This window comes from Rhipicephalus microplus, chromosome 4 (assembly GCF_043290135.1).
Source record: "Rhipicephalus microplus isolate Deutch F79 chromosome 4, USDA_Rmic, whole genome shotgun sequence".
NCBI lineage: Eukaryota > Metazoa > Arthropoda > Arachnida > Ixodida > Ixodidae > Rhipicephalus > Rhipicephalus microplus.
The window spans coordinates 125,861,359-125,880,022 of NC_134703.1; the positions used below are offsets into that span (position 1 = coordinate 125,861,359).

The 18,664-nt window shown below is 44.1% G+C and overlaps 1 protein-coding gene across 2 annotated transcripts; it reads right to left on the bottom strand.

Moving 5' to 3' along the window:
- Window positions 1–281: 281 nt before the first annotated feature.
- LOC119172354 (3-hydroxyisobutyrate dehydrogenase, mitochondrial) lies at window positions 282–16,572 on the bottom strand. Of its 2 annotated transcripts, XM_037423417.2 has the most exons (7): window positions 16,526–16,572; window positions 9,141–9,228; window positions 7,116–7,377; window positions 6,651–6,772; window positions 3,043–3,253; window positions 1,837–1,993; window positions 282–595 (listed from the first exon to the last, which is right to left on the bottom strand). In XM_037423417.2, the coding sequence occupies exons 2-7, from the start codon at window positions 9,226–9,228 to the stop codon at window positions 437–439; spliced, it is 999 nt and encodes a 332-aa protein (XP_037279314.2). In that variant the 5' UTR covers window positions 16,526–16,572; the 3' UTR covers window positions 282–436. The 2 variants fall into 2 exon arrangements, with proteins under 2 accessions (XP_037279314.2, XP_075749752.1); XM_075893637.1 differs by lacking the exons at window positions 9,141–9,228; window positions 16,526–16,572 and adding an exon at window positions 8,837–8,854.
- Window positions 16,573–18,664: the final 2,092 nt, after the last annotated feature.

The following is an 18,664-nucleotide window of genomic DNA, read 5'->3' on the forward strand; positions in this document are numbered from 1 at the left end:
AACTCAGCTTCATGGGACTGCCTCATAGTAATGCAATGCCTCATAGTAATGCATCACAAAAATACACGGTTGTTTTTTAAAAGTTACTTTCTATTTTATAGCCGTTTGTAGTCAGGGGTGCAGGTAATAGACGAGAAAATACTCTAGCGGCTGACCTGCAGTCAGGATATTTGTGACACAACAGAGCCAATACCGAGGTCATTCTATGACAACTCAAGGTGCTGCGGGGTTCATCCCCCTCAGATTTTCAACATGATGTCACACTTCCCACCTTATGCACATTTTTTAACAAGGTGAACATAGTAGACACTTTATTTTGACACCACGCAGCCACTTCGGTGACAGATGCCACGACAGAGAACTGCACTGGAATGCTCATAATTTTCATTGAAACAATCGTGTCTGGCTCATCAGTCTGTGGGAACAATAAGCGCTTTTACTTTATCACTTTTCCTTCCAAAAGCTGGTAGATCACTGAAAAGTCTTTCTTTCCGAGGTTGTGGTTCAGAACTAGTCTGTAGATCTGATGGGCCAGTGAGCCCAGTGGAGTTGGAGAACCGGTCTGCGTTGCAGCATTTTGGGCCAAACCAAGATCCTGACAACAGAGAGAAAAAAAAAATGCTTAAAATTGTGACAGCCAAAAATAACTTGCTTCATCTCATAATTACATTCCTTCTAAGTGACATTACACTGAAATACCAGATCAGTTCAGACAGACAGAACTTGAAAGCTCCATATTTTGTAAGGCATCATGTGAGAATAAACACATACCCCTATGCAAAGGTGGAGTCGATGATGGAGCTATGAAGCTTCCACACTAGACTGCCTTAATTTTAATGACGTGCGCTTGGGTGTAGCCAAGTTTGTTAATGTACATTTCCAAGCATAAACAGTTTGTCAACCAGTTAAATGTGTTTAAACATAAACATTCTGACCCTGGGTACTATTCTGTCCTTGTGAAAAGTCATAGCTTCAAATACTTCGCAGCATCTCGTTCCCATGATATATACAGTATTGTGGTAAACACTAATCTTAAAGAGTGCTATGTACTAAGACGACGTCCTTTGCTACATACTGACCCATAGCCAAGGGTGATGCCCAAGAGGCCTACCTCTACCACCCCTTCATTTCTGATGAAAGGGGCATTTCACCAAATATGTCAAAGCCTTCAGCAAGAAAGGTCCTCCACCCACCACACCCTCTTTCTATGAAAAACATTCCCGGCTACGAGTTTGCTTCAAGGTCTTTCAGAAATATAAAATAAAGTTGATGAATTCTTTGATTTTACGTGCCAGGATTGTGACACAATTGCAAGGCAGGTTACTTTAGGTTAATTTTGATCAGCTCCAACGTCCACCTGAAGTGCTACACTGGCATTGTGGCTGCGTTAAAAAAACAACCACTGTTGCCGGGTGTCAAACCCACAGCTTCGAGCTCAGGAGGCACACCACCACAGCCCCTCGGCCGCCACAGCTGGGTCAGAGAAACTTGTAGAGCCCCTGATGCATTTGCTTAAGATGACTAGAAGGTAAAATCCATCTTTTTCTTCTTCTCATTCGATGTACCGATGCTCCTGCCACCCCACCACAAGCTTCCTGCACCTAATGCGATTTTGCACTGCATCTGTGATCAGTCTAGCTTTGACCAAGCAATGACAATGTTATGATGTCATCGTGTGACAATGATATTCTGCGTCATATGCAGAATATCATTGCCATGGGATGCTGAATTTTCCCATTTTACGAGACATCTAGGCTTTGACATTGAAATTCAACACTTAAAGAACATAATTACGGCACTTCAAAACGGGCTTTCCGAACTACATAAGACGCTCACCTTCGTCATCAGCGCAGATCCAAATCCACCCTCGTAATTGTGGCTGGAAGGAGCATTGGGCATCAATCCAGGTACTGGGCTGTAGACTTCGCTAGGCCACGTCTTCCCAGAGCTTACGTTGAGAATCTGATTGAGCACTTTGGGATCCAGCCCGAGTCTGGAACAAGAACGTTGTAGCCGTTTGAGCAGCGTTGAGGAGCGAGCGTACATGTGGAACGTTTTGTAGTTTCTAATTGAATGCCCTTTCTATTCATCCATCGCTCGCAGGTTTCAAAGCATCGGAAGCTTACCAGAAAGACTACCGACGTAAACTTTTTGTCCTTTTTTTTTTTTTTTTTTCATTTGCTGTGGCTGTGTTTCCTTGATGAAAACTGTCGCACCTTTCGCCTCTCAGCGACAGTGACACTTGATTTTATTGGAACCTTGTAAAATGTTCTCACAAAGTTTAATCAGGTTGCGTGGGTGATGCAAAAAGCAGTGTACAATTCAGAGCTAATGAGAGCACAAGTGATTTAGCTGGAATGCACTATTACTTATGCAGACGCCAACTCGTTTCACCTACCGCTAAAATTTTGACGACAGACAACTGAGCTCGCTGCTTTTGTTGCCCTTCGAGTGTTTTGTTTCGCTGGGCACAGGTACCCCCACTAAAGAGGCCTTAATCTTTACGTGACTGGCTGCTGCAGTCTTCACCATGAAATCGTGTAATGCTGTAATATGGTTAGCACACTAGATACTCTTCTTGCTGGGTAAGCCTCGTGTTAGGTAGGCTCACCAAGAAGCAGCAGTTATCAATGTGGTTAAAGAAAAATGATAAAGTGCTTTTAAGGCATGCACCAACATAACTTTTGGGAAATGCACTATCCCTTTGTCAGCTTGCAGAGAACTCATGGTGATAAAGGAGAGCGAAAGCACTCATTTCGTGTGGTAACTCAGTTTATATACTTCAAAAAAAGAGTTTAAAACACTTCTGAAATTCGCGAGGCAGCAGCGTCACATCATCAGCCCAATTGACTCTGATCCCCTGTGACGACTTCGAAAGATGTAAAGCCCCATAACGAGCGAACTGACCATAAAAAAGACTGTCGACATCCTTACAGAGTCCTCAGTTATGTTATTTAATGAAGACAGCTGGCATGGAACTTGTTATTCAGCACTGAGCAAATGTGGAAACATTCAATGGAAGGAAAAGAAGGCGGCTCTTACTTCTGCCCGAGGATCATTGTTTCGGAAGTCCCAATCATCGATATGGCAAGCATCATGTTGTTGCAGATCTTCGCAGCCTCGCCACAGCCGATTCCACCGCAGTAGATGACATTCTTGCCCATGCAGAGCAGAATCTCTTGCACGGCGCTGACTTCCGACTCGTTTCCCCCGACCATAAATGTCAGCGTTCCTGCCTCTGCTGCAGGTACTCCTGAAAAAAAATAACAGAAACAAAACGATTGCTATCGCTTACCATACATCCGTGGGTAAAATTTTAGCGCAGCTTTCAACCTGTTTTCTGGGTTGCCAGACAATAAACCGTGAGCATTTCATGCCGGTAATATCGTATAGTGTATTGAACACTGCAACAAGAATGACTGCTGAACAGTGGCGTACCAACTCTTTCGCGAGTTGGGGGGCAAACCTAACTCACTCATCAGCGGGAATATATATATATATATATATATATATATATATATATATATATATATATATATATATATATATATATATATATATATATATATATATATATATATAAGGGAAAGAAGTGTATACCTAAGGGCTCGTTTTTCCGTGTCTTAACACAATATTAATGAGATATAACAGACAGTAATGCCAAGGAATGTACAGGGGAAGTTACTATAACCAATGGAATGTAAATAAGAAGAAAGAAAGAAAAGTGGATGAAAAAATTACCAACTGTGAGCAGGAATCGAACCTACGACCTTCGAATTTTTCATCCACTTTTCTTTCTTCTTATTTACATTCCATTGGTTATAGTAACTTCCCCTGTACATTCCTTGGCATTACTGTCTGTTATATCTCATATATATATATATATATATATATATATATATATATATATATATAGGTATACACTTCTTCCCCATATATATATATATATATATATATATATATATATGGGGAAGAAGTGTATACCTATATATATAATGTAAGAACCCACACGGAAAGGAAAATCATCACAGTGGCAATGTTGGCAAAATTTCACTATGTTGTAAATAGCCTTGTAACAATTTCATTCTCCCATAAGAAAATAATTAAATGATTACTGTTGTGATGAAAAACTACGCCTTACTTGCCGGTTTCCCCAGCATGCAGCCAAAAGTGACCACTGTCGAAAGTGGGAGGGCTCAGCCTACTACTAGTATACATTACATACATGACATACAGTGCAGTCCACTTATAACGATATCGAGAAAACCTAAAAATATGATCGTTATAACCGGTGATCGTTATATCTGGACTGCCACCAAAATATCGTCGCCGGACGTACCTTTTGTAGCTCCAGGCTTCATTTCGCTATTTTCACCAATTAATAAATATTGTAGATAGTAGGATGTCAAAAACAAGATTTTATTTCTTACTCCGAAGAACGCATCACGGGTTCGCGGAGGAAGAGAGACTGACAGACGGCGGGGTGGGAGCAGTGGGAGGAAGAAAGCACAGCCAGAGGTACACAGCCGGAATGCCAACGAGGCCCCGCCCCGATGCCGCCGCGCCGCTTTGCTTTTCGCTTTTTTTATTTTCTCTCTCTTTCCCGCTTTCGTTCGGCAAGCTACGAGTAGCTTGCCGTTGTAGAAGGCGGGGAGCCGCGGAGCGCGGCGCTTTGCTTTTCGCATTTTTTTTTAAAATTCTCTCCGCGGTCGACGCGCGGCGAGGCGCAAAACGTGACACAGCTGGCGCCATCTGTAGCGCGTCGCGCCAACTCGCGATGCTCTCCTCGGCTTTTTGAACGGCCGGGACGCGCTGCCGGCGCTGTGCTGCAGTGGCGGCAGATACCTACTCGCCTACGCTAACTTTTCGTCTTGTTTCGGCATAGTTAGTTTCAGAGGAACTTATCAATCTAAATGTTACGATTATTCTGAATGAAACATGCCGTCCACGGCAAACTTTTCATCGTTGTATCCGATATGCGGTGGATAACATATCGTTATATATGGTTTTTTCCCCCATAGCCCCAATGCATAAAATGAAACTGTTAAGTCGACCCATCGTTATAACCGATATATCGTTATATGTGGTATCGTTATAAGTGGACTGCACTGTACATTAGCACAACTAGTATGTCTTTTCATCATGAGATCACAAAGAACGTATTGGTGCTGCCTATCGGGTGACACTGGAAGAAGCCAAAATGCCATGCTACACGACTGCTCCGAGTGAAGAGGAATGGCTATCTAGACACAGCACACAAGGCGTCCCTCTTCGCCGTTTCATCTTTCACTGTTTTTGTCTGCTCAATTATGGTAAGAAATAACGATGGATATTGTTCAGTGTAAAAATGGACACCTAAAAGTAGCAATTAAAAATTGGTAACTTTGGTTGTTTCACTCAGCAGCATTTTCTCAGCTTCTACATACCGGAGCATCTGTCCCACTATGTTTCCACAGCGTCACTATGTGTTAGCTGTTCATTCATTACGGTTATTGTTAGACCTGCTATGTCTTAAAGCTTCTGCAGTACCACAATTACAGGATCATCCATTGGTGGCATCCACACTAACTGTCAAAACTCACAACCAAGAACCTTTACAGAGCCCGTTGTTCGGTGCAGGAGGAAGGACACTGCCATGTTCAGATTTTCGGCAGCCACTGATTTTGACATTGAAAACATGGTTATCAAAATCGAAAACCAAGACGTGGTGGACAAAGGAACAAAATGTAGCATAATGTCCAAAGACATTCTTAAATACAATTTTATAGGTTATGTGATTATGGTATCCAAGGGCTGCAAATCTTCATCAAGACATTATGGCTGAAGATTCAACCAATGTGCAAGGTGCAATTTCCAAGCTTTATTTACTGTGATTCAATACTGTGACTTGTCCAAAAATGCATAGAATATTTAACTCGACTCCGAACCAGCAATAATGAGCTTTACTGAGCGATTTTTCTGTACTTCATTGACTTTCAGTTCAATTTTAAAGGAGCACTGACACAAAATTTCAAAGGCGAGATAATGATGAAATAGATCTATGTTGTCACATAAACAACACCTACGAGATATCAATAGCAAACATAGCCTAGAACATATATAAAATCAATTTTAATGCACACGCTGTGCGACCGAGCGAGATGCAGAGCCCCTCGCGACGCCGAAACAATGTAAACAAACCTACATCACGAGTTTGTGTTAGCTGGTTACTAGCACGCGCCTTGTGCTTTTGCTACCTCTTTGATTTACAGCTCCGTGCCTGCAGTTTGGCAGGTGCTAGCTATGCTCCGACATGGCCGGCTTTGTTTACCTCGCGCCCAAGAACAGCTCCTGCCTAGCTCGGTGTTCATTCAAACAGAAACTCAGACTGGGCACTCCATAAACATCTCTAAATAAATAACCGTCGTGCACTTCTGCAAAGGTCATTTCCAGCTATGATAACTATTGCAAAAAAAAGACAAGGTGCAAAGTTTTTGTGTCAGTGCTACTTTAATAAGGTATTCTGCGAGAAACGATTTTCATTTGACAAAAAATAATACTGCAAGTGTCATCATACATTAATTTTTCCTGGGCCACATGTTTTGTTTTATAACCTGTAGAAAATGCATACTAATGCGTCTCTCGACAGCAGAAACTGTTGAGGTTCTCACCTCCAGACACGGGAGCATCAATAAATGAGGCTCCTTTTGCTTCGGCCAATTTCGCCATCTCCTGGGAGACGGATGGATCGATGGTGCTGCTGTCTATCAGGAGAGAACCGGTCTTCACTGTCCTAAAGAAAAAAAAATGCACAAAATATAAAAGTGAACCAATAAGAAGCCCTCAACATACGAGATAAATGCTGGCTCTCATCGATAGAGCCAATAGGGACTAGTCAATAGAACCAATTGGTAAAACTACACAGCAGACTATTATAGTAGTAATATATGATACTAATGATCAGTGAAACATGAATTGCATCTTTTCATTCTACACACATTGCAATGGTATTAAAAGAGGGTTGGTTTAGCAGTCCATATAGGTGAAATGATCATTAGAAAGTCTGCTTTTGCTAAACTGCTTCAACATCCGTACAAGAGGCCATATAGAAAATTAGCATGAAGTGGTGGACTCACGATAGGATCCCCTTCTTGCCAGAGTACACTTCTCTCACATGAGGACTCGATGGAAGCATAGTGATGATGCGGTCACACTGTTCACCCAATTCGGCCGGACTCTGGGCAGTGATGGCACCCTGACTCGCCATAGCTTCCATGGCTTCAGGGTAAAGGTCATATACAACTAGCCGGTGCCCCTTAGCGAGAAGGTTACGTGCCATGTTCTTCCCCATGTTGCCGAGGCCGACGAAACCTAGTGGTACTTGCGATACTGTTCGTTCTGAAATTAAAAAATGCAAACTTACGTAAAACGGGTTTAACTGCAAGGGTTTCAACATCTAGTGAGTGTGCAGCGGATTCTCAAAAATGCCATGGTGCGGAGGGCTACGCATTATACTTGACCATGGGCAGTCTCAACACCCAGTGAATGTTTCCACCATTTGTCCCCATCAGGCAAAAGGTGGATCGCATTTAATCTGCATAACTAGTAATTCAAATTGAATTCAACAACTCACGGTTTATTCATAGGTTTATTCTGAACAGAAGCAGCGATTCAGATTAAATCTGTGACATCATGCTCAAGTGCACTGAATTTGGCAAGTGGTTGAGGGCTCTGTTAACAGCTCCCCTTACGAGTGTCTCGCCACAGTTGCATACATGCAAGCTTTGCAGTGCGTACAGGAGTTCACATAACATGCCCAACAAAGATCTTGTTGGTTTAATAGAACCACATGTTGCTAATTCGTTTAATAGAACCACATATTTATTAGAACCACACGCCCAAACATTACGCCGGTAACATGAAGTGGCAGGGCCACAGCATTTTCATGCAGCATGTGGGCCCACTAGAGCCTCTGCTGACGGTGATTTTACTCGGCATTGACTTGAGGCGCACAACATATGCAGATAAAGGCATGCAAGAGCGCACTTCACAAGTACCTTCTGCACCCCGAACGTTGTTTTCCGAAGGGTGTGCAAAGCAGAAGCTGATGAAGTTGTCACTGTAATGCTGATTGTAAAAAGTTGTTACTTTCGGATAGTAAATATTGCAAAGGGTTTACTAGATAGACTCGTTTACTAGATCCGGGCTCGCTGTCGAGCTTTCTGTGTTTTAGCTAAGCAGCTTTCATTTCATCGACATGGATTCATTATGTCCGCACCATGCAGTATACAGGGGCAGCACCAGGCTTTTCCTACTAGGTGTACACACACATTAACCGAGTTCCTTCAGGGGTGGCTGGTAGGCCGGCAATTCGGTTACTCCGTTTTGACTATGTTTGGTATTGTGGGGGGCACAGGAGGGGGCGGGCGATAATTTTTTTTTGGCACCACCCCTGGTAGTATGTGAAAAAAGACGAGAAACGGCGGAGGGCTGCAGCATTCTGGTGCACAGAAAGAAGTGGAAAGTTCGATTCCCAGTAGTCTAGCTCCGATGATTCGATGTGCGCTTTTGAAAGAATGCCCGAGTCCCCACCTTGATGACCTTCATGCACATAACCCCGCGCATAGCTGTTACGCGTAAAGTGCCGGTAACCTCACCCGACACGATTCGCGGCTCTACATATGGTAGGAATCATGTTTGGATACCACCTGCCACGTTCATTACGTTTGGACTGTGACAGTGCGTAAGGCGCGAAATCGGTTAAGAGCGTAAACACGATACATGACGCAGGCACAAGCGCACAACACAAACTTGCCACGTCTAGGCGTTGGCAAGCATGAAAACAAGGAAAACTTACGTTTCTCAAGGATGCTGCAGAGCGACTACGGGTTTTACAGCTACGAAGAGTTAAGTTAGGCGCAAAGCCCCGGTTGCTATGTTAATATCAGCCGTAGCTAAAGAACGTGATATTCACCGACATTATTCAGCAACAGCACTTATTACTATCCTGCTCTGCGGACGGCCAAATGCTTTGAAAAGTGACAGATGTGCCGAATCGCACGACAGATAAGCCGGTACAGCGAAACTAAGCAATAAAGCACTAGTCAAAACATCACCGTACAACGCCAAATAGCTCACAAATGGTGTGATAAAATACTCACTTGACATCGAAGCTGCGTGGTTAAGGTGGCCATGGTTTAATACTTTTGAAAATGTACGGCCACAAACAGCCAACACGGAGGGCGCCATCTTGAAGTTCGGTTCAATGAGAGGAGGAAGAGCCAGGGGCCAGATGGTAGCCAAGTCAGGCCAAGTTCATGAAATCGAAATCAAAAGGTGCGAGTTGAGCAAGATTGTTGTTCTGCACAGGAATGTTGTCAGTGTTCATCCGTCGGAAAGCGAACTTATAAGCACACAAGTAGCCGTGGGTAAGTTTGTCGCCTGCAGATTTTGGAACGGTTGCATCTCTGGTCTCAAGCTTTTATTAGCACCCGTAACACATATAATGTAAAAATCCGGAATCTGAAGCACGTATATATGAGTGCCTTTTCTTTTCTCTTTTTTTTTGTGAGGTGGAGGTGACAGACAATACCATTAAGACGCGATAGTGGGCATCAATGAACCTGCCACACCAACTTATCCTGGCGTCGTCTGAAAGATTATAGAATCTAAAGGGACCGACAACTGCCCATATCTTGAAATGAGATGACTGCCCGGACGGAAAGATTGTCCCTTATAGTGACTAAAACCAACTCTGTTTTTCTCGTACGAAGCAAATGTATAGTTTTTTGTTCTTTATTGGAAATCACGAAAATGGTCTGTGGCGTCCTCCATGGTGGCGTCTCTGGTGGCTAAAGCATAAACTTACATAATTGCCCTGTCACGTGACCATGCGTTATTGTATACAGTCAACAATTTATTTATGAGTACTGGAATATTGTTTGATTCTTTATAGCAGAAGATAATGTTTTATAAAAGTATACGTATAAGTTTGCGTTAATAGTATACATTAAAGTGGCGCTGCCTTTGCGTGACGTAATGATCCGATACTCGTCATCGCGCCTGGTGCGGCTTTTACTGCTTTTCAGCGGACTTTTATTCGGGCTTCGATTCGAATAGTTCATTGGCATAAAGTTAATATACAGTCTCTATATTAACTCTATGGCTATTGGTAAACGCCAGCATTTTTGGAGCCGTTTACCAAGTCTTGCAGATGTTCACAACAGTAAGAAATAAGGTAGATCCCGCTTACTTTAGGAATCGATGTTATGCGAAGCATGCGGGTGGAAAGTTTATTGAGCACGACATTATGAAGTGGTGCTCAATATGTTTGTTTACAGTCCTGTAACGATACCGACTGCAATATAGGTAGCAACACCAAAAGCGGTAAGCTGGTATGAAGCACTGGTGTTTACACTGGTGCTCGCGAGGATTCATGGTGCCCTCAACACTGCTACACAGACCAACTTCTGCGGATGGCGCCTTACTACAATTTGCGTTAACCCGAGATGACGGCTGTATCATAATAGTGCATATGTAATGTTTATACCGTAAAAATCGGATAGCCAATACTGCAACCACAATTGACGTTACACAAAAATTAGGGTCTATTTGAAAAGTATATCCGAGGCCTGGCGTGGCTCTGGTAGTATACTTCATTGCCACGGAGGATGCTAGGGTTCGATTCTTGTTGACACATTGATATTTATTGGTTGCATTCGTCCTGTCAACGCTGCCTATGACAGCTTTTGCATAACGCTCAAGCTTTAAAGTTATCCATGTATGCTCTCGCCGTTCCTAGCTAAATATAAAATGTCTATCACCTGTGCCACATAGCACTGCTAAGTTTTCTAAAGACGACCGGACTACGCGACCGCTTATAAGCGCGCAATGGACAAGGTCACATCTACACACACGTCGCCCTTCACTTCTCTCTCTCTCTTCTCCTTTAATCCCCTCACCCCTTCCCCCAGTGCAGGGTAGCGAACCGGACGCGCGTCTGGTTGACCTCCCTGCCTTTCATTTCTTCCCTTCCTCCTCCTCCCTCCTTCTGTGCCACATACCCCCCCCCCCCTCCCCGGGTATGTGCCAATGTTTTTTGCAAAGTGTTTGACGACGTACGCGACGGGATTGTGACATTATTCATGTCATGACAAGCGCGTCATATTCGTTAAACCATCTTACCCTCCCTACTAATTTTGGTCTACCCCAAGTTCAAGAGGCGATCATGAGAGCGCCTAGGCGTAGACGGCTAGATAGATACGCTGACAGATGCCAAAAGTGCTTGCAGTACGCAAAGCAATGCTTCGCATTTAATAAACACAAAAATCGTGCAATACTGAAATATAGCTTTCACCCCAGTGGGTATACTTAAGACTCAGTGCACTATACATGCCTGCCGAGGTAGTTTACAGTGTGGTTAGCGTGCCTAAATTCTAGCCAGCATAATTTTCATTGCTCGGGAAGATTTTACCGTCTATGCGACAATTACTCGCGCCTTCTAGACAGTTTAGCTAATGCGAAGTGTGCATTAATATTTTCATGGTTTGCCATTTTTTGTTTTAATGCTAAAATTTCGTGCAACATCTCATTCTGGCATGCTCATGGGAATGAAATGCAGCGTCAATTTTCTTTACAATTATTTTAGATGCGGAAGCATCTTATACTCGCGCCTTGTAGTGCGCCGTCCGCGCCGTCCGCACCGCTTCTCGAACATTCGACAGCTGACGCGCGCGCATGCGCCGTCGCGCCGTCGCCCACTCTTCCACCATCTGTGCATCCCTTCCTTCTCTACACACCGCGCGCGCTTCACTCCTCCACCATCTGTGCACCCTTCCTCCTCTACACACCGCGTTCGACATCTACAATTCTCCTGATTCTCCAGTGGACGCGCATGTGGCGTCGCGCTTCGAGAACATTCAACAGCTGACAGTGCATGCGCCGTCGAGCTGTATATATACTCAAGGTCGGCGCTCGCTCGCTCAGTTGCCGCTCGTCGGTTGGTTTGTACGGCGCGTCGACGTCCAAGGTCGCGGTGAAATGAATTCCAACGAATCCACAAACACAATGATCGACGTCCCTTCGACCAGCGCCGCCCTTTCGCGTACGTGTGTACGTGTTCACTCATTTAACACCCCCTCCTACAACCACGTTAACCAATTTAGCCATCGACCCAAGTAAGTCGCAATTTAACACCCCATTTCACAACCACGTTAACCAATTTAGCCATCGACCCAAGTAAGTCGCACTTTAACACCCCGTTAACCAATTATATGCTCCGCATCCTCCTCAGTGTTCCCCCGAGGGAAGCTGCGGGCAATTTTTTTAATAGTAAAACGACTGGCGTGCATGGCTTATCGAGATAATACGCCACATCACCGCGAATCTGGTCGCTGAAAGTAATCTTGGCTTGGATGTAAGCATTCGAGTAGAAACATTCGTCCATATCACTCGCACTGTAGACTTAGGGAAGTAAAGTCCAGACCTGTCGCGTTTCAATGCGCGAGTATTGCATTGTTGGTACGTATGCTTGCTGGCATATCTGTGTATTTCTTCGCACACTAGCAGGGGTTTTACGTTATCACTGAATGAATGAATGAATGAATGAATGAATGAATGAATGACATTAATTCTTCATTGCGCGAACTTATGCCCAGGAGAAAGCACTCAAAGCATTGGCGTGTGCAAGGTCCTCCCCATCCAGGGGGGGGGGGGGGGGGTTTATCGCAGCGCCCCCCTCCGTACACGTCAAGGCATGGGACATACTTCGAACCCCCGCCACTCATTTATAGGGATAGTGGCCGCCCCCACTTTACATAGGGTTTACCTGTCCCCCCCCCCCCCCCCCCCCCCACCACCACAACCCGTGCGCACGCACTTGACTTGCAGTACGATGACAGCGGTGAGCCCAATCTTCGGTCTTCCAAGATCTGGTCCGCGTTGCTCACACGTCCCTTATTTATAATTTAGTCATATGGTACGGAGTCCTGCACAATTGAACTCATCACGTACATCCAGCGTAGTACTCCACCTTTCATGCCGTGCAAGCAATCTCATTAGAACAATTCGATAAATGATTAGGCACTGACAGTTCGATACAACCATGTGCGCGACTTGCGCCATCTGATAACATTCGTGTAATATAACAGTAAATGCGAATGCTAGACTGTTGGCTCACATCCACCCCGGAGAATGCCCAAGAATTGGGTAGCAAAATAAGATATTTAAAGTATAGAAAAGAAGACGTTAATTAGCTGGTGAGAAATAGTCACAGTGAAAAATATCTTTAAAATGTCTGCGCTTCAATACGAATGGTGAAAACAGCTTGTTCAATAGTTAAAAGCTCCACAAAAAGTACTGGACTAGATTCGCTTCTGCAACTATTCGATATGTGTAATCGATTCTGCGTAATAATTTGTTATTCACGCACCCCACTTGTTTATTGACGAAAAAGGATTGCTTTGCGTTTCAAGCTGCGCATAGACTACAAATTTCCGTAATAATTGTAATTTCTAAGATTTGACGTGCCAAAACTACGACAAGACTGTCAAGAACACGTGCGGTGCCGCCAGATTAATTTCGACCATCTAGGGTTCTTTAAGGAGCGCACCTGGATCTAAACACACGGGTGTTCTTTTCACTTCGCCACCGTCGAAATCGGACAGCCGTGGGCCGAGAATCGAACCCACGCTTTCGAGGTCAGCAGCGGGCACAAACTTCCTGTATCTCGGGAATGTGCACAGTACTCGAATATTGTGGAAACACGGGGAGTTATATGACGCCGCGTTTACCGTAATCAAGGCGATATATGCAACGTTGCAATTTTTTTTTTACAACAGCAACAGTAAAACTCTCCTGCTTGCAGCCTTATTTCTATTCCTCTTTCTTACATAACCTGGTACGATTCGATTGCCTATGCGACAAATGTTATCCTTGAAATTTTATTTCCTGTTTTTGTGTTCCTTCTGCTTGTTCCCGCAATTTTGCATTTCACAGAAATATTCGCTATTTAATTCTATTTCATTGTGTTTATTGTTCACTTCCTTAGCCTTATTGTTTTACCTGCATTCATTGTATTTTTCACTTCATGTATCCCTTGTATAGTATTGTGCCTTTTCTTTGAATATCATCTATCTGTATTTCACACCTGCTATATTCTCTACTTGACACTAGAGTATCAATTAATAAATAAATAAAAACAACGATAACATATTAGCCACGAGAATAATAATAAAAGGCTGATGGCGTCGTTCTCTTCAGCTAATGATTCAACCAATTACCAGGAACGGTGCCTACGAGGGGTATGATGGGGGTAGAAGAGGGGGCGAGAGCCTTTCCAAAATTTCTGAAACGCACCGTATATATGTTTCTAGCCTCCCTGCCCTCTTTTAAAAAAAAAAAAAAAAAACTCACTTGTAGTGGGTGCCCCCCACCCCTCCCCAGTAAAAGTATCCTAGCTGCGCCACTGTAAATTACCACGGAATACATTAAAATGATGCTGTACTTATTTCAATATTTTCTTGTATATTTCGATATACTCACTTACTTCAATATTTTGTTACATACACGTACACGCTTTAAACTAATGTTTTTCGCATGAGTGCACCGCTGCTGGAATGCTATTCGTGACATTGCGGCTGGCGGCGTGATATTCCGAATTTCTGTCACGCACAAGTTTTCTAGCTTTCCATTTTGACTCCTTGCAACTCCCTATGAGGAGCTGGCTCGAGAGCTGAAAAAAAGAGATTATCCTACACGATCTGTTATTCTTGTAAAGTCTTATCAATGCCTTCAATGCACTATATATATATATATATATATATATATATATATATATATATATATATATATATATATATATATATATATATATATATATATATATATATATATATATATATATATATATATATATATATATATATATATATATATCTATATATATATACATATATAATTATCCTGCCCCTTGCTCCTAGAGCGTTTCTAAGCTCAATCCCCTAATTCCCTACCTCTGTAACTTGATGTAGGCACCTTTACATACTTCACGTGAATTCTCTGTTTTTCAATAAATAGCTTTCTATCTCTCTACCTTTCTCGGTCGCGTAAGGATTCACAGAATGGCACGCACCTTTTTAGTTTCATAGTCACTCCAGCATTGTGTGAAATTCACGAGAAGGCACGTTTCTCTCGTGCGAAGTGACTGTCATGGGCATCGATCTGATAGTATTAATATTTTAAACGCGGCGTAGTGGGAATACATACACTAACGCATTTACGGTTAACCATACAAGTATTGAAGGACTCTGACCATACTGTAGGACGTGTGAATTGCTGTGCCCTACAAGATACTAATTGCGACACTTAAAAAAAAGTTTGCGTTAGACTATATATATGCTATTGGGTAAAATGCTCTGCTAAATCTCACGTTCTTTTCCAATTACATGCATAGTTTGCATTCTTTGAGATTTTTTTATGCGCTTTCCCATCAGTGCGTGCTTACGTGGACAGAACCCCTTACAGGACTCTTACCACCCGCAGCACAGGCGCTTGTACCCTTGTACACTCCTCGTCGCACCCATCTCAGTGGGTGTTGAAAAAGTGAAGATCGTGGGAGGTACCCTTTGGTGAGGTTGTTTCTTTAAAATGCTACAATCTTCGTCGTTAAACACGACGAAACACGTTGTGCTTCGGTGTGGCGGACCATGTACACCATTGAACTATAAGGTGCGTGGGAGAGTAACCTTTCTGTATGTTCTTATTTAACACCCTTAGGGTGTCTTTACTGTGCCCAACTCATCTACATACACCCCTTTGGGTGCAAAAACGTTTGCGATGTTATATGTTTCACAATTGGCGTATTTATGTGCGAGGTAATGTACAACAACTTCAGAAGAGAACAGCGCTTCGAGATAGGTAGCAGTACTCTGGAGTTTGTAAAAGAGATCGTCCACTTAGGACAGCTATACCACAGAGCCGAACCACGAGATTCAAGTAACAGAAGAATATGAATGGGGTGGAGCACATTCGGCAAGCATTGTGAAATTATGAGTAGGGTAGACTTCCACTACCCCTCAAGAAGAAGGTATATAACAGCTGCATTTTGCCGGTACTGTACCTACGGAGCAGAAACCTGGAGGCTACTAAATTGAGGACAGCGCAGTGAGCGATGGAAAGGAAAACGATAGATGTAAATTTAAGAAACAAAAACAGAGCAGAGTGGGTGAGGGAACAAACCGGGGTTAAAGATATCATAGTTGAAATCAAGACGAAGAGATGGACATGGGCTGAGCACGTAGCGTGTATAGGTAGGATAACTGCTAATCATTAAGGGTAACTAACTGGATTCCCAGAGAATGCAAGCGGGTGAGGGAGAGACAGACAGTTATTTGGGCAGATGAGATTAGGAAGTTTGCGAGTATAAAGTGGCAGCAGCAAGCACAGTACCAAGCTTACTGGCAGAACAAGGGAGGGACCTTTGCCCTGCAGCAGGCGTAGTCAGGCTGATGATGATGACGATGCTTCCCAAAAAGATGTTAGTACTTACCCCCAAGTCAGTAATATAGTGTTTCGAATGCCACACGCAGCGTTAAAAGCTGGAGTGGCCTCGGAGTGAACGTACGTGCTTATTATATACGCAGGCACTGCCAGCTGATATTTTTGATTCGGAACATCCTGTAACTGTATCTGATATGTAAAAACGCCTTAGTTTGCATGTTCGTGTATTGTTAAGATGTATTCTTCGGGTAATCGACCTGTGTGCAAATGGACCCGTTTTCAGAATAGCGGCTTAATCGAGAGCCTCTCCACAGGTCACCCTCCTTTCTTCCATGTGTGAATATTATGCAAAGATCTAGATAGCTCCACTAGTGCACATTTCGCGTGTCTATCGCTTGCGTCGCACGAGCACCTGTCGAGCGTCGAATGGCACTCAGGGGATTCGCACTGGGGCCACGCATCTGCGAGTGAACTGACTGATAAAAGACGAGCGCTTTCTTCAATGAGCCATAGGCGCGTGCCTTTGACGAAATTTTGCCTTATATCTCAGCCGCTGGGTCATCGAGCAAGAGTTTCAACATGCATATCCGGTCGATATTAAGGCGATAGCGTTAAAGAGCTCGTTTCGCAAAAAAATGCTGGCGTCAGCATGGGCGTCTTATAGGTTGTGAGTGAAAAATCATCATCTTGTGCGGGACCGAAAAATCGAGAAACGGGCAAATAAAATAAATGATGAAAATTTCACGGTCCGAGAAAGGATCAAACCCAGGCCGCTTGCATGACAACCGTGTGCTTTACCACACAGTCACGCGTTTCCATGCAAACGCAGTGACTTCCTCTGCTTGAAAATGCGGTGAAAATGACTTGCATGACCACTGTTCTTGCCTCCTTCGGATTCTGTTCCCAATCCCACAAGATCGCAGTAGCTCTTTCAGTTCCACACACGCGACGATCCCGCCGTGGCTTACGGCCCCCGCGGGAATTGACCAGCGGGAAGAGCAGACACGGGCCCGTCCAGTGGATCTCGGCTGCCCTCGAAAAGCAGCGCCCGAGCGAAAGAACCAAGTGCTCGCTACCACCCCAGCACAGGGGCAGGCGCGGGTTCCAGAAGGCGGGTGTAGCGAGGACTCCTCGCCGAGTAGAGGACGTGCACGCCGAGGTGATGTGTGGCCGCATCACGATGTCCCTCACCTCGCGGGGCTAGGATTGTCGTCCGCCGGATCACCAAACGAAGTCTTTCTCACTCACTCACTTGCATGGTGTACAAACACATTCGTCCTGTTTGCAGGCTTCACAATGCAACATGTAGTATCGCAATATTATTGCCACATGCTCCGATTTGGGTGCACGTTAAAAAACTTCAGATGGTCGAAATTTCCGGAGCCCTCCACTATGGTGTCTTTCATAATCTTATGGTGGTTTTGGGACGTTGAATCCAACGTATCTATCAATCATCCATATTATTGCCACATTCCTTCCTTAAGTTTTGTTATCGTACCGTTACACTGTTAGTAATTCTTTGCGCAAACCACGCCTGCAATGTTCGAGAAGCTTCAGGACTGTATAGTAGATGGTTTTGTTAAGATTACGCCCACTTCGTGAACATTGCAGATTGTTCTGGAACCTACGCGGCCGCCAGTGATAACGCTATAGAATATTCGATGCCACGTGTATATAAATGCCGACGCGCTTCGCCGCTTGTCAGTTGTTCGACGGCAGATGCTCTACTCGCCGCTATCAGTGTCTTGCTGTAATCTGACTTTCCTTTTCCGCAAGTTCGGCCAAACAAAGTTTCATTTGACCATCCAGTCAAAGTCGCTTGTCTCACACGTTATTGCGTGAGACAAGCGCACATTGCCATCGGCCGATTGATTGATTTATATGTGGGGTTTAACGTCTCAAAACCACCATATGATTATGAGAGACGTTGTAGTGGAGGGCTCCGGAAATTTCGACCACCTGGGGTTCTTTAACGTGCACCCAAATCTGAGCCCACGGGCCTGCAACATTTCTGCCTGCATGGGAAATGCAGCCACCGCAGCCGGGATTCAAACCCGCGACCTGCAGGTCAGTTGCCATCGGGCGTCAGAAAATGCGACTTCGTCGTTTAAAGCCGGTCACCCATTATTACAATAGGCACACGCCAGTTATTACAATAGGCGTTCCCTTCAGACCAAGTATTGGGTGC